Genomic DNA, 14,131 nt, shown 5'->3' on the forward strand with positions numbered 1-14,131 from the left:
TATTGGGTGGAGAGGAGCAGGTTAGAGTATAGCTAACAGTATTGGGTGGAGAGGAGCAGGTTAGAGAATAGCTAACAGTATTGGGTGGAGAGGAGCAGGTTAGAGAATAGCTAACAGTATTGGGTGGAGAGGAGCAGGTTAGAGAATAGCTAACAGTATTGGGTGGAGAGGAGCAGGTTAGAGAATAGCTAACAGTATTGGGTGGAGAGGAGCAGGTTAGAGAATAGCTAACAGTATTGGGTGGAGAGGAGCAGGTTAGAGTATAACTAACAGTATTGGGTGGAGAGGAGCAGGTTAGAGTATAGCTAACAGTATTGGGTGGAGAGGAGCAGGTTAGAGAATAGCTAACAGTATTGGGTGGAGAGGAGCAGGTTAGAGAATAGCTAACAGTATTGGGTGGAGAGGAGCAGGTTAGAGAATAGCTAACAGTATTGGGTGGAGAGGAGCAGGTTAGAGAATAGCTAACAGTATTGGGTGGAGAGGAGCAGGTTAGAGAATAGCTAACAGTATTGGGTTGAGAGGAGCAGGTTAGAGTATAGCTAACAGTATTGGGTGGAGAGGAGCAGGTTAGAGAATAGCTAACAGTATTGGGTGGAGAGGAGCAGGTTAGAGAATAGCTAACAGTATTGGGTTGAGAGGAGCAGGTTAGAGTATAGCTAACAGTATTGGGTGGAGAGGAGCAGGTTAGAGAATAGCTAACAGTATTGGGTGGAGAGGAGCAGGTTAGAGAATAGCTAACAGTATTGGGTTGAGAGGAACAGGTTAGAGAATAGCTTACGGTATTGGGTGGAGAGGAACAGGTTAGAGTATAGCTAACAGTGTAGAGGAACAGGTTAGAGTATAGCTAACAGTGGAGAGGAACAGGTTAGAGAATAGCTAACGGTATTGGGTGGAGAGGAGCAGGTTAGAGTATAGCTAACAGTGAAGAGGAACAGGTTAGAGTATAGCTAACAGTGGAGAGGAACAGGTTAGAGAATAGCTAACAGTATTGGGTGGAGAGGAGCAGGTTAGAGAATAGCTAACAGTATTGGGTGGAGAGGAGCAGGTTAGAGTATAGCTAACAGTGGAGAGGAACAGGTTAGAGAATAGCTAACGGTATTGGGTGGAGAGGAGCAGGTTAGAGAATAGCTAACAGTATTGGGTGGAGAAGAGCAGATTAGAGTATAGCTAACAGTGGAGAGGAACAGGTTAGAGAATAGCTAACGGTATTGGGTGGAGAGGAGCAGGTTAGAGAATAGCTAACGGTATTGGGTGGAGAGGAGCAGGTTAGAGAATAGCTAACAGTATTGGGTGGAGAGGAGCAGGTTAGAGTATAGCTAACAGTATTGGGTGGAGAGGAGCAGGTTAGAGAATAGCTAACAGTATTGGGTGGAGAGGAGCAGGTTAGAGAATAGCTAACAATATTGGGTGGAGAGGAGCAGGTTAGAGAATAGCTAACAGTATTGGGTGGAGAGGAGCAGGTTAGAGAAGAGCTAACAGTATTGGGTGGAGAGGAGCAGGTTAGAGAATAGCTAACAGTATTGGGTGGAGAGGAGCAGGTTAGAGAATAGCTAACAGTATTGGGTGGAGAGGAGCAGGTTAGAGTATAGCTAACAGTATTGGGTGGAGAGGAGCAGGTTAGAGAATAGCTAACAGTATTGGGTGGAGAGGAGCAGGTTAGAGAATAGCTAACAGTATTGGGTGGAGAGGAGCAGGTTAGAGTATAGCTAACAGTGGAGAGGAACAGGTTAGAGAATAGCTAACGGTATTGGGTGGAGAGGAGCAGGTTAGAGAATAGCTAACGGTATTGGGTGGAGAGGAGCAGGTTAGAGTATAGCTAACAGTGGAGAGGAACAGGTTAGAGAATAGCTAACGGTATTGGGTGGAGATGAGCAGGTTAGAGAATAGCTAACAGTATTGGGTGGAGAGGAGCAGGTTAGAGAATAGCTAACAATATTGGGTGGAGAGGAGCAGGTTAGAGAATAGCTAACAGTATTGGGTGGAGAGGAGCAGGTTAGAGAATAGCTAACAGTATTGGGTGGAGAGGAGCAGGTTAGAGAATAGCTAACAGTATTGGGTGGAGAGGAGCAGGTTAGAGAATAGCTAACAGTATTGGGTGGAGAGGAGCAGGTTAGAGAATAGCTAACAGTATTGGGTGGAGAGGAGCAGGTTAGAGAATAGCTAACGGTATTGGGTGGAGAGGAGCAGGTTAGAGAATAGCTAACAGTATTGGGTGGAGAGGAGCAGGTTAGAGAATAGCTAACAGTATTGGGTGGAGAGGAGCAGGTTAGAGTATAACTAACAGTATTGGGTGGAGAGGAGCAGGTTAGAGAATAGCTAACAGTATTGGGTTGAGAGGAGCAGGTTAGAGAATAGCTAACAGTATTGGGTGGAGAGGAGCAGGTTAGAGAATAGCTAACAGTATTGGGTGGAGAGGAGCAGGTTAGAGTATAGCTAACAGTATTGGGTGGAGAGGAGCAGGTTAGAGAATAGCTAACAGTATTGGGTGGAGAGGAGCAGGTTAGAGAATAGCTAACAGTATTGGGTGGAGAGGAGCAGGTTAGAGAATAGCTAACAGTATTGGGTGGAGAGGAACAGGTTAGAGAATAGCTAACAGTATTGGGTGGAGAGGAGCAGGTTAGAGAATAGCTAACAGTATTGGGTGGAGAGGAGCAGGTTAGAGAATAGCTAACAGTATTGGGTGGAGAGGAGCAGGTTAGAGAATAGCTAACAGTATTGGGTTGAGAGGAGCAGGTTAGAGTATAGCTAACAGTATTGGGTGGAGAGGAGCAGGTTAGAGAATAGCTAACAGTATTGGGTTGAGAGGAGCAGGTTAGAGTATAGCTAACAGTATTGTGTGCAAGGGCGGACTGTGATTGGTATATTTGGTCATTGTGGGGGGCAGGAGGTCTTTGGGACCCCCATATGGGGAATTATTTGGATAGAGGATAGCTGTAGTATGGTTTGGAGTATAGGGGTAGTGACAGGACTATGGATGTGTGAGAGTGTGAGTGTACCTACCTGGGGTACGGATCCATCAAAGCCTTCCCTGTGGATGACCTCCTGGAGATTGTTCAGCAGAGAGGAGTAGGCCTCTGGCATAGGGCTGGAGAGAGGGTGGAGAGGAGAGGAGAGGAGGGGGGGAAGGAGGAGGAAAGGAGAGGAGCAAGAGGGAAGGAGTAGAACATGAGGTTATTACAGGACAGGTACCAAGTCTCAACAGACCAAGTCATACACTCCTTATCCCCATGACAGGAGCTTTCAATGACCACTAGAGCAGATGAATATAATGGAGGGGCCTTATCAAGAGATTCAATTCATTGAATCAAATTAGAACCTGGTCGCCTGTCAGCTCCCTGAGGGTCCGATTGGAGGTGTAGTGACACACACACACACACACACACACACACTAGCTGAGAAGGGTTATTTAATGGGTTGCTGGTTACGATTGGATGGGCACAGTATTTGAATGGTTAATGAAGGGTAAGATGTGCACCATTGACAAGGGACAAAACTCACTCACCATAGATCTCTGCCACTCCCTAATAACGACAAACCACCCTAACATCAAACTGCCAACATCATGGCCAGGGTAAAGTTAACCCCATCATTTTACACAGAAATCCTTCCTAAAGATCAGCTGTCCATTGAGTCTCATGGTAGGTCACTACGCTAGCCAGCAATTACAGGCTAACAGAACTAAAGAACACTCTTAAACACAGGGGAACAGACAGACACACACCTTTTGCCAGACAGCAGGCACATATACGTATGCCTAAACAAACACCAGGCACACACAGTACACACTTCCTCATATAGCTACACATAGAACAAACACATTGCCTCCTATTGTTTATCATTCACAAAAACAACGGTGCCTTCTGACCCTGCAGGGGTTCATAGCAGAACCATTCCATCAGCTTTTCTTCCCTCCTCCTTGAGCCAGAGGCAGCCCCGGGCTGGCTTCCTCCACTTGGTGGCCATTGTGTTTGAGGGCATTGTGCTTCGTCCGCCCCCACTGGGCACCCTCCATTCAGGTGGTGCTGAGGGCTAGGTGTTTAGCCGCGGGAGGCTAGCGCGTGTGCTAATTAGTATCATACTCAGGGAGGCCATATTAGCTCAATGCTACCTCCCTCCTCCTCCACTCTGAGGAGAGAAAGGACAGAGAGGGGAGGCTTGGTCTTAAACAACAGGGTCTGTATCACCTAGAGACCAATTTGTGCCAATTATGCCATCGAGTGAAACGGAGCAATTTAACAGCCAGGGTAGCAACATGGGGTGCTGGCCACGTGCAAGAAGGGAGGCTAGGGAGTGTGTGTGTGTGTGTGTGTGTGTGTGTGTGTGTGTGTGTGTGTGTGTGTGTGTGTGTGTGTGTGTGTGTGTGTGTGCGTGTGAGCAGTGCAGTGCAGGTGTAGTTTCCTGCTGACCAGCTGTCATGTTGTCTGGCAGATCAGTGCCCTATTCAGAGAACATGATGGGCAGTGCCACTATGATGGCAATGCCACTGTCAGACTTAATTACTAACCCACAGAACGACAGGAGAAGGAAGGATTCTGTCTAACAAACATAAAGGACAAAATAAAAAGATTTCCTATGACAATGACTGACTCAACACTGCTCAGTGACAGTAAATAGGAGTCAACTGAAATTAGCAAGGCTCACTCACTCACTCACTCACACACTCACATGTGTTTGCATGGTCCAGAGTTAAAGGGTCTCTGTTTGTAGATCTAAAAGCAGAGGGTTCTATAAAACCTCCTCTCCACTCCGCTCCAGATTGGTCTGTTTGCCAAGCGTGTCTGACTCGGTGTCTGACTGTGTATGTGTGTGTTTGTAACTGTGTGTGTGTTTGTGACTTTGTGTGCGCTTGTGTGTGTCTCGCCACCCTCTCAAATGTAAATAGCGTGCCTGACCTCTGAACCCTAAGCACACTCAACGTTGAACAAAACAAACTCACAGCAAACGGTCCCTCTCTCTGTTGAAATACATTCACCACCAAAGCCTTTTACTCTGCTGAATGTCTCTTCTCAGCCTACTAACCTACCTACCTAGAGCTGCTCAGGATGAAAGGAGTCTGACCCTGTTTTTATACAGACTTTATTAGCTGATTATAAACCTCAGAAACTGACCATAATACCGCATCGTGATCTGATTGAGGGGGGGGCTACTAGCCCGTTTAGAGTGACTGTCCAAGCATTGTCCATCTACAATTACTATTCAAACTGTAGGTTATACCGAACCTAATCCAAAAGCTTCTCTAAGATATGATAATAGTGTCTCTTAGACGCTTCCAAAACGTGGTAAGTATACTACTACTGTGTGTGTCACGGTCATAGTACGGTTGGCTTCTCAGGTTGTAGGGTTGGCTTCTCAGGTTGTAGGGTTGGCTTCTCAGGTTGTAGGGTAAGCTTCTTAGGTTTTGACAAGTTCTCTAAGACATACAGTACATTTGCACGATATATTGTGTAAGTAATACTGAGCAACATGAAGAGATAAGGGTGGAGTAGTGTTCAGGGGTTGCTGGGGTTACCTCTGGCCGGTGGCGGTGGGTGCTGATGTCACAGCGGTGGAGTGTTCTGGAAGGTAGAAGCCGTGGCATCTGGCCGCCTGGCAGATCTCAGGGTCCATTGTCTTGGAGACGTCGTAGTAGTGTCCAAACCTCGACGAGGACGCCAGGGCCGTCTGAGGGTCAACGTTTAGTGTTGAGAGAAAAGCGGTGTATATCCATTTTACACTGCTGTTGATCACATTGCAACTAGGGTAGTTAATGCTACTTTTTAAGTGTGAAACGTCCTCACTTTCAACAAGTAGAGTATGCACACTTTAAAAGAATGACCTGCTCATAGCTGCATTCATACAAGTGTTTCAAAGTCCTGTTTAAATCAAATAAAAACTTGTGGAGAAGTAAACAACTACTACAACCACCATCTTAAATCATGTCGCCACGTAACCGTCCACTTGTAGCAGTGAAAACAGCCATGTCTGGGTCCGGGGTCTGAGGGAGAGAAGGAGGATGTTTTCTCCTGGGTGAAAGGCAGAGTCCTGTAGCCCTGCTCTCCCCAGTGAAAGCAGCCAGGGGGTCCATTGTCAGACGGGCTCTTAATCTACCACTAATCTGGATTAGGGCCCCCGGTTTGCCCCTCTCCTGACAGAACGGAGGAGTCAGAGGGGGGCGAGGGGGGAGAGAGGGGGTCAGGGGCACATCTTCTCTTTGTAAGCAGGGGGGGGGCGAACCGCTTAGTGTTCCTGCCCGCCCCGACCGCCTCACCTTTGATCTGATGTCTTCATTGGACAGGGCAACTGAGAGGGTTGGCAGGAGAGGTGTGTAGGCGGAATGGGGGTAGAGGGGGACTCGTGGAGTGAATTTGGGATGCAAATCCTCTGGCTGGGGCTTATTGGCAGTTTGGTTTGTAAAGTCTGGTTTTGGGAGGGAGGGGAAGGGGGAGAGGTGAGGGAAAGACACAGAGATAAAGACGTTTCCAGAGAGAGAGAGAGAGAGAGATTGAGATCTCCAGGGACTTGCTGTGTGCTGTTAATCCACATAGCGATATGGATTATAGCCTGAGCAGGGGAGGAGAGGGGAGGAGGATGGAGGGGGTCACCATTCCTCAGAGCGGAAGAAAGAGTGTAGCGCCAGCGCAAGGGGATAGACAGGGATTTAAGAGGGGACAGGGGGACAGATCCGGGTCATGAGAGTTAAGGGGGTGGCGTGGCAATGGATGGGCTGCAGGGTACCCCGGTTTCCCAGGCTAGGCAGGGTGTGTATGTGTGTCGGCAGGGCCCACCTAGCAGCAGCTAAGCATGAGTAATCTCCACCAGCTCTGAATGGAGAGGCTACACAGGAGTTTAGGAGCTGATGGATTTAGTGGTGAAGACAAACGTCACCCCCATAGAGCCAAGAGCTAGGCCTGTGACCCCATGACCTGACTCCCCCCCCCCCCCCACACACACACACACACACACATTTACCTGTACTTTTGGCAGGTGCTGGTAGCGCCATGCGATCTTCATGCCGTCCTGATTCTCAGGGTCACATGACTTTGTCTGCTCCTCCATTGTTTTGGGGCTGGCGATGTCATCCAGGATGGGGGCGGGGAGTTCCTAAAGATAATAACGGAACAAAATCTGTTATGAATCTTGACAAAGAATTGCATCGCTTATACACTTTTCTATTTTATTCAGTGTTCAAGCTGAATTGTGTGGAATTCAGCATGATGCCAAATAATATGAATCAACACATACAATTTGTCTCACTATGTCAAACAAGAGTCCTTGTCATGTAGTAGAATAGGAAGCCGGTGTACAGTGCATTCAGAAAGTATTCAGACCCCTTGATTTTTTCCCACATTTTGTTACGTTACAGCCTTATTCTAAAAGGCATTAATCTACACACAATACCCCATAATGACAAAGCAAAAACATGTTTTTTGACATCTTTGCAAATGTATTAAAAATAAAAAACATTTTCATAAGTATTCAGACTCTTTACTGAGTACTTTGTTGAAGCACATTTGGCAGCGATCACAGCCTCTAGTCTTCTTGGGTATGCCGCTACAAGCTTGGCACACCTGTATTTGGGGAGTTTCTCCCATTTTTCTTTGCAGATCCTCTAAAGCTCTGTCAGGTTGGATGGGGAGCGTTGCTGCACAGCTATTTTCAGGTCTCTCCAGAGTTGTTCGATTGGGTTCATGTCCGGGCTCTGGCTGGGCCACTCAAGGATATTCAGAGACTTGTCCCGAAGCCACTCCTGCGTTGTCTTGGCTGTGTGCTGAGAGTCGTTGTCCTGTTGGAAAGTGAACCTTCGCCCCAGTTGGAGGTCCTGAGCGCTCTGGAGCAGGTTTTCATCAAGGATCTCTGTACTTTGCTCCGTTGAGCTCGATCCTGCCTAGTCTCCCAGTCCCTGCCGCTGAAAAACATCCCCACAGCATGATACTGCCACCACCGTGCTTCACCGTAGGGATGGGGCCAGGTTTCCTCCAGACGTGACACTTGGCATTCAGGCCAAAGAGTTCAAGCTTGGTTTGATCAGACCAAATAATCTTGTTTCTCATGGTCTGACCGTCCTTTAGGTGCCTTTTGGCAAACTCCAAGCGGGCTGTCATGTGCCTTTTACTGAGGAGTGGCTTCCGTCTGGCCAATCTACCATAAAGGCCTAATTAGTGGAATGATGCAGAGATGGGAGAACCTTCCAGAAGGACAACCATCTCCACAGACGAACTCTGGAGCTCTGTTAGAGTGACCATCAGGTTCTTGGTCACCTCCCTGACCAAGGCCCTACTCCCCTGATTGCTCAGTTTGGCCAGGCGGCCAGCTCTAGGAAAAGTCTTGGTGGTTCCAAACTTCTTCCATTTAAGAATGATGGAAGCCACTGTGTTCTTGGGGACCTTCAATGCTGCAGAAATGTTTTGGTACCCTTCCCCAGATCTGTGCCCCAACACAATCTTGTCTCAGAGCTCTATGGACAATTCCTTTGACCTCATGGCTTGGTTTTTGCTGTCAACTGTGGGACCTTATATAGACAGGTGTTTGCCTTTCCAAATCATGTCCAATCAATAGAATTTACCACAGGTGGACTCCAATCAAGTTGTAGAAACATCTCAAGGATGATCAATGGAAACAGGATGCACCTGAGCTCAATTTCGAGTCTCATAGCAAAGGGTCTGAATACTTATGTAAATAAGGGATTTATTTTTATTTATTTTTATCTAAAAACCTGCTTTCGCTTTGTCATCATGGGATATTGTGTGTAGATTGATGAGGAAAAACATTAATTTAATCCATTTTAGAATAAGGCTGTAGCGTAACAAAATGTTGAAAAACTTTCAGAATGCACTGTATATGAGGTGTGAGGTGTCATGTTGTTTTCTCATTAACAGTGGCATGTCCCTCCAGACAAAGACACAGAGGTTAAATCAATTAGTAGACACTGACTAGACAGGTCTCGGAAAACAGCTCTAAGAAAGCTGACGGAGTCTGTTACAAATGGGATGGAACCTGAGAGGTGGGGGACTGTCTAACAGACCCACACACACCTGAGTAGACAGGTTTAATAAGCCACGGAGAGGGTGGGATGGAGAGAGATGGAGAGAAAAAGAGAGAGCGAGGGAGAGAGAGAGGAGGGAGAGAGAGCTAGAGCGAGACAGAGAGAGAGAGAGAGATAAAAAGAGAGAGAGAGAGAGAGAGCGAGTGGAGAGAGAGAGAGCGGGAGAAAGGGAGAGCAAGAGGGAGAGAGGGAGAGATAGAGAGACTGACATAGAAAAACACAGGACAGAGCAACCTGACCTTCAGAGTTCAGACACACAGTCCCCTTAAGACACCTCCTCAAACACTAACTTCACTGTAACACACACACCAGCTTGACCTTCATTCATGCACATCTCACACATAGCTATGACGTAGGCTACACCAACAGTCCTGTCAAAACAATGTAGAGCCCAATAGCATGGTGTAGGGTTGCACACATCACCAATATGACCAGTTTACACCAAAGCTTCTAAATCAAATCAAAAGTTATCACATGCGCCGAATACAACTGCTGTAGACTTAACACTGAAATGCTTACGAACCTTTCCCAACGATGCAGAATAAAAATAAATAAAAATAAAACATTTAATAGTAATTAACACAAGAGGGACAAATAAATACAAGAATGGAGCTATATACAGGGAGTATCGGTACCATATCAATGTGCAGAGGTACAAGGTATTTGAGGTAGATATGTACATGAAGGCAGGGTAAAGTGACTCGGCATCCGGATAGATAATAATAAGGTATTTGAGGTAGATATGTACATGAAGGCAGGGTAAAGTGACTAGGCATCAGGATAGATAATAATAAGGTATTTGAGGTAGATATGTACATGAAGGCAGGGTAAAGTGACTAGTCATCAGGATAGATAATAATAAGGTATTTGAGGTAGATATGTACATGAAGGCAGGGTAAAGTGACTAGGCATCAGGATAGATAATAATAAGGTATTTGAGGTAGATATGTACATGAAGGCAGGGTAAAGTGACTCGGCCTCCGGATAGATAATAATAAGGTATTTGAGGTAGATATGTACATGAAGGCAGGGTAAAGTGACTAGGCATCCGGATAGATAATAATAAGGTATTTGAGGTAGATATGTACATGAAGGCAGGGTAAAGTGACTAGGCATCAGGATAGATAATAATAAGGTATTTGAGGTAGATATGTACATGAAGGCAGGGTAAAGTGACTAGGCATCCGGATAGATAATAATAAGGTATTTGAGGTAGATATGTACATGAAGGCAGGGTAAAGTGACTAGTCATCAGGATAGATAATAATAAGAGTAAAATAAAGAACAGAGTAGCAGCAGCAAATGATGAGTGTAAAAGTGTGTGTGTGTGTGTGTTGTGTCAGTATGCGTGTGTTTTATGTGTGTGTGTGCGTATATAATGTTTGAATGTGTGAGGGATGTGTGGGCGTGACAGTGAAGTGAGTGTGTATATAAAGTCTAGTGAGTGTGTATATGGTGTGTATATATAGTCTAGTGAGTGTGGGTAGGGTCAGTGAAAAAGAGTCAGTGCAGATAGTTTGGGAACCATTAACCATTAATAATTGACTATTTATCAGTCTGGCTATTTAGAAGTCTTATGACTTGGGGGTAGAAGCTGTCTTGGAGCCTATTGGTCCAAGAGCCTATGCGCCAATTTTTCGGGCCTTCCTCTGACACCGCCTGATATAGAGGTCCTGGATGGCAGGGAGCTCGGCCCCAGTGATGTACTGGGCTGTCCGCACCACCCTTTGTAGCTCTTTTCGGTCAAGGGCGGTGCAATTGCCATACCAAGCGGTAATGCAGCCAGTCAAGATGCTCTCGATGGTGCAGCTGTAGAACTTTGAGGATCTGAGGGCCCATGCCAAATCTTTTCAGCCTCCTGAGGGGGACGAGGCACTGCCGTGCCCTCTTCATGGCTGTGTGGGTGTGTGTGGACCATGTCAAGTCCTTAGTGACGTGGACACCAAGGAACTTAAAGCTCTCAACCCGCTCCACAACAGCCCTGACGATGTGGATGGGGGCGTGCTCTCCCCTACTTCTCCTATAGGCCACGATCAGCTCCTTGGTCTTACTGATGTTGAGGGAGAGGTTGTTGTCCTGGCACCACACTGCTAAGTCTCTGACCTCATCCCTGTAGGCTGACTCATCGGCGTTGGTGGTCAGGCCTACCAACGTCGTGTCCTAAGCAAACTTGATGATGGTGTTGGAGTTGTGCACGGCCACGCAGTCGTGGGTGAACAGGGAGTACAGGATGGGACTAAGCACATACCCCCGAGGGGCCCCTGTGTTGAGGGTCAGAGTGGCAGAGGCTTTGTTGCTTACCCTCTCCAGTTGCAGAGGGAGGGGTTCAGTCCCAGTGTCCCTAGCTTGGTGATGAGCTTGGAGGGGACTATGATGTTGAACCCTGAGCTGTAGTCTATGAAGAGCATTCTCACAGTTATTTCCACTCTTGTCCAGGTGGGAGAGTGAAGTGCAATTGAGATTGTGTCATCTGTGGATCTGTTGGGGTGGTATGCAAATTGGAGTGGGTCCAGGGTGTCCGGGATGATGGTGTTGATGTGTCATAACCAGCCTTTCAAATCACTTCATAATTACAGATGTGAGTGCTACAGGGGTATAGTAATTTAGGAAGGTTACTTTGGAGCTCTTGGGAACAGGGACAACAGTTTTTGGCTCAGCAATTTTCCTTTTCTGCAATTGAATGAATTGGGGACCAACATGATTTGATTATGCCAGACCACAGAGGGGACCCTCCTATATTACTCTCCTCCTCTCTTCCTTTGATATGTAAAGAGGGGGTTACGTTCTGACCCCTCCCACTATCAATCAGTATGAGAGTTCACCTCCTCCTGTGGTGTCGAGTGGGGAACAGCTTTAGGAGCTCTGCTCCCCTTCAGAGTGATGTATCCGGAAACATCTCAACAATGCCGACCACCCCCCGACACACACCACCCTCGAACCCCCCCAAAAACTCAGCAGCGTCATTGCTGAGGGGAGCTCCTGAAATCCATAGAATCATGGACTACAAATAGATAAAGACCCTATGGAAATAGATGTGCAGGCCTCTACAGTATGAAAGTACACACGCGCACGTCCACATACACACACACACACACACACACACACACACACACGCGCACACACACACACGTACCTGTAGGATGTCATTGGGGTGGTCCAGAGCAGACGCCACGTAGAGCTCATGTCCACACACCACCCCCTCTGCCAGGAAGTACTTGAGCAGCATACGAGAGTAGCTGTCATATCGGTCCTCCTCTGAGAGACAACACACATAACATTAGATCCCACTATCATGGTGTCCTCCTACCTACAGAGAGAACAGCATCAGTGACACAGATCATTGCCACTTTAGTCTCAAAAAGGGAAGAAACTAATTACAGTATAAACACATAATGGACACAGTATAAAGGTGATGAAGTTTAAATGTCTATATACATTGACAGTAAAAGATGGGATTCGCTGTTCACATAAAGCCACAGTGTCTCCCAACGACACACCTTCCACCTGGCTGAGCCTAATAACAACACAACAGATAGGGATCTGTCACACAGCCTGTCTGGAATGGATGTAATGACCATCACTCTTAGTGAGGGAGGTGGGAAGGATGGACATGACACAGGGACACAGGTGTCATCTCCTGAACAAGAGCTCCCAACCAGATGAGATGACAGCCACACCTCTCATAGAAAGGGGTCAGCCACACACCATCTCCCCCACCATCTTGAAGAGGGGATAGGAAATCCTGTGTGGAGGATTCACCAGAGTTCTCATGGAGGTATGAGCCACCTGTCAGCTAAATGACATAGGGATGTGGAACTCAACCATGACACTCTACATTCAGAGTGGGGAGTGTTTCTTCACGCCAATGAAAGGACTGCTGTGTGTTTATGTTGTTGATGTGTGGGTCAAGTCAACTCAATGGTAGCCAATTTCTTGACATCCAGCTCACTTTAATTCACTGTTGTTCTCTCAGGATTATGATGGTGGTGATGGCTTTTCAGATGGCCATGTGTTTGTTGGTATAATTCACATGAAGAGTATTCAATTCAGAAGACAATGCTGAAGAAGGTTGAGGTGTGTATAAAAGGCATCAGGTGACATTTACATCCAAAAAGATTTGAAGTCTAAAATGTCAAACACAACACAACAGTGAGACACCAGACCTAATTCTAGTGGAACTCCGAGAGCTGTTTGCGCAGCTTCAGGACAGAATAGGCTAACACTTGGAAGAGCTTGCATTCCGGTCTTATTTGGGTCTGTATTGAAGTCCTGAGTGACAGTAAGGACTAGTGACTAGTGAGAGAGGGATTCATTCTACCACAGATAGCTACCTCAGACCACACAAAGCACCCACCACCCAACCACAGAACCACAATGTAGGCCCACTTCCTACTTCCTTATTGTACGCCCCCACATACCACTACCCAGCATGCCACTGCTGCTTCTTGTCACAGCCACAATCCACCATTTTGTAAAGCTGTCTCTGGCCTCAACACACAATAGCAGACAGTGGGCACACACACAAAGGACAGTGACAGTTAAAGGTGACAGCCATACAACTGACATCACATCCGACAGCTCGGGAATAACGCAGAGTCATCCAGGAACACCTGGAGAATGTACTTCCCTCCCCGCCCCCCGACGTTCCTGGCCTGTCTCCTCATTCCTCACCCATGGTGGGACAGCTCCCGGGATGACCCAGGAAACTCCCTGGCTCTTCAATTTGTCGTCGGTGGGGCTCCCTGTTCTCTTATTGATGGCTTTCTAGGTCAGCAGGACCTTTGTGGCTTTCAGCAGGGCCTACAAAGCCTCCCAGATGGGCCCTCTCCAGATGAGGCCCATTGTGCCCTGCCTTTCTATGGGAGCCCTTCTAAATAGAACCTGAGGGAGTCATTAGGCTGCTGGGGAGGAGGGGTTTAGAAAAGGAGAGAGAGGGGGAGTGACAGGGGTACGAGGTGGGGAGGGTATGGAGGGAGAGGGGGGAGTGACGGGGGTTCGGGGTGTGGGGGCAGCGTCACCTCTTGGGGGTCGTGACCACAGGACCCCAGGACAGATCAGTCACTCTCTGAACAGTCACAGGTTTTCTTTGCCCTTTTTGGTGCTCTAATT

The 14,131-nt window shown here is 47.2% G+C and overlaps 1 protein-coding gene across 1 annotated transcript in view; it reads right to left on the minus strand.

The window, feature by feature from the left end:
• The window catches only part of elp4 (elongator acetyltransferase complex subunit 4), an 88,055-nt gene that overhangs the window by 68,545 nt on the left and 5,379 nt on the right, over window positions 1–14,131 (minus strand). The window contains exons 3-6 of the mRNA XM_084195561.1: window positions 12,156–12,277; window positions 6,949–7,080; window positions 5,510–5,661; window positions 3,001–3,085 (exon numbers count right to left, since the gene is read on the minus strand). Coding sequence (XP_084051687.1) covers window positions 3,001–3,085; window positions 5,510–5,661; window positions 6,949–7,080; window positions 12,156–12,277 — 491 coding nt within the window. The remainder of the gene's footprint in view (window positions 1–3,000; window positions 3,086–5,509; window positions 5,662–6,948; window positions 7,081–12,155; window positions 12,278–14,131) is intronic.

Source organism: Coregonus lavaretus, assembly GCF_964263955.1.
Source record: "Coregonus lavaretus genome assembly, contig: HAP1_SCAFFOLD_640, whole genome shotgun sequence".
NCBI classification, from domain to species: domain Eukaryota; kingdom Metazoa; phylum Chordata; class Actinopteri; order Salmoniformes; family Salmonidae; genus Coregonus; species Coregonus lavaretus.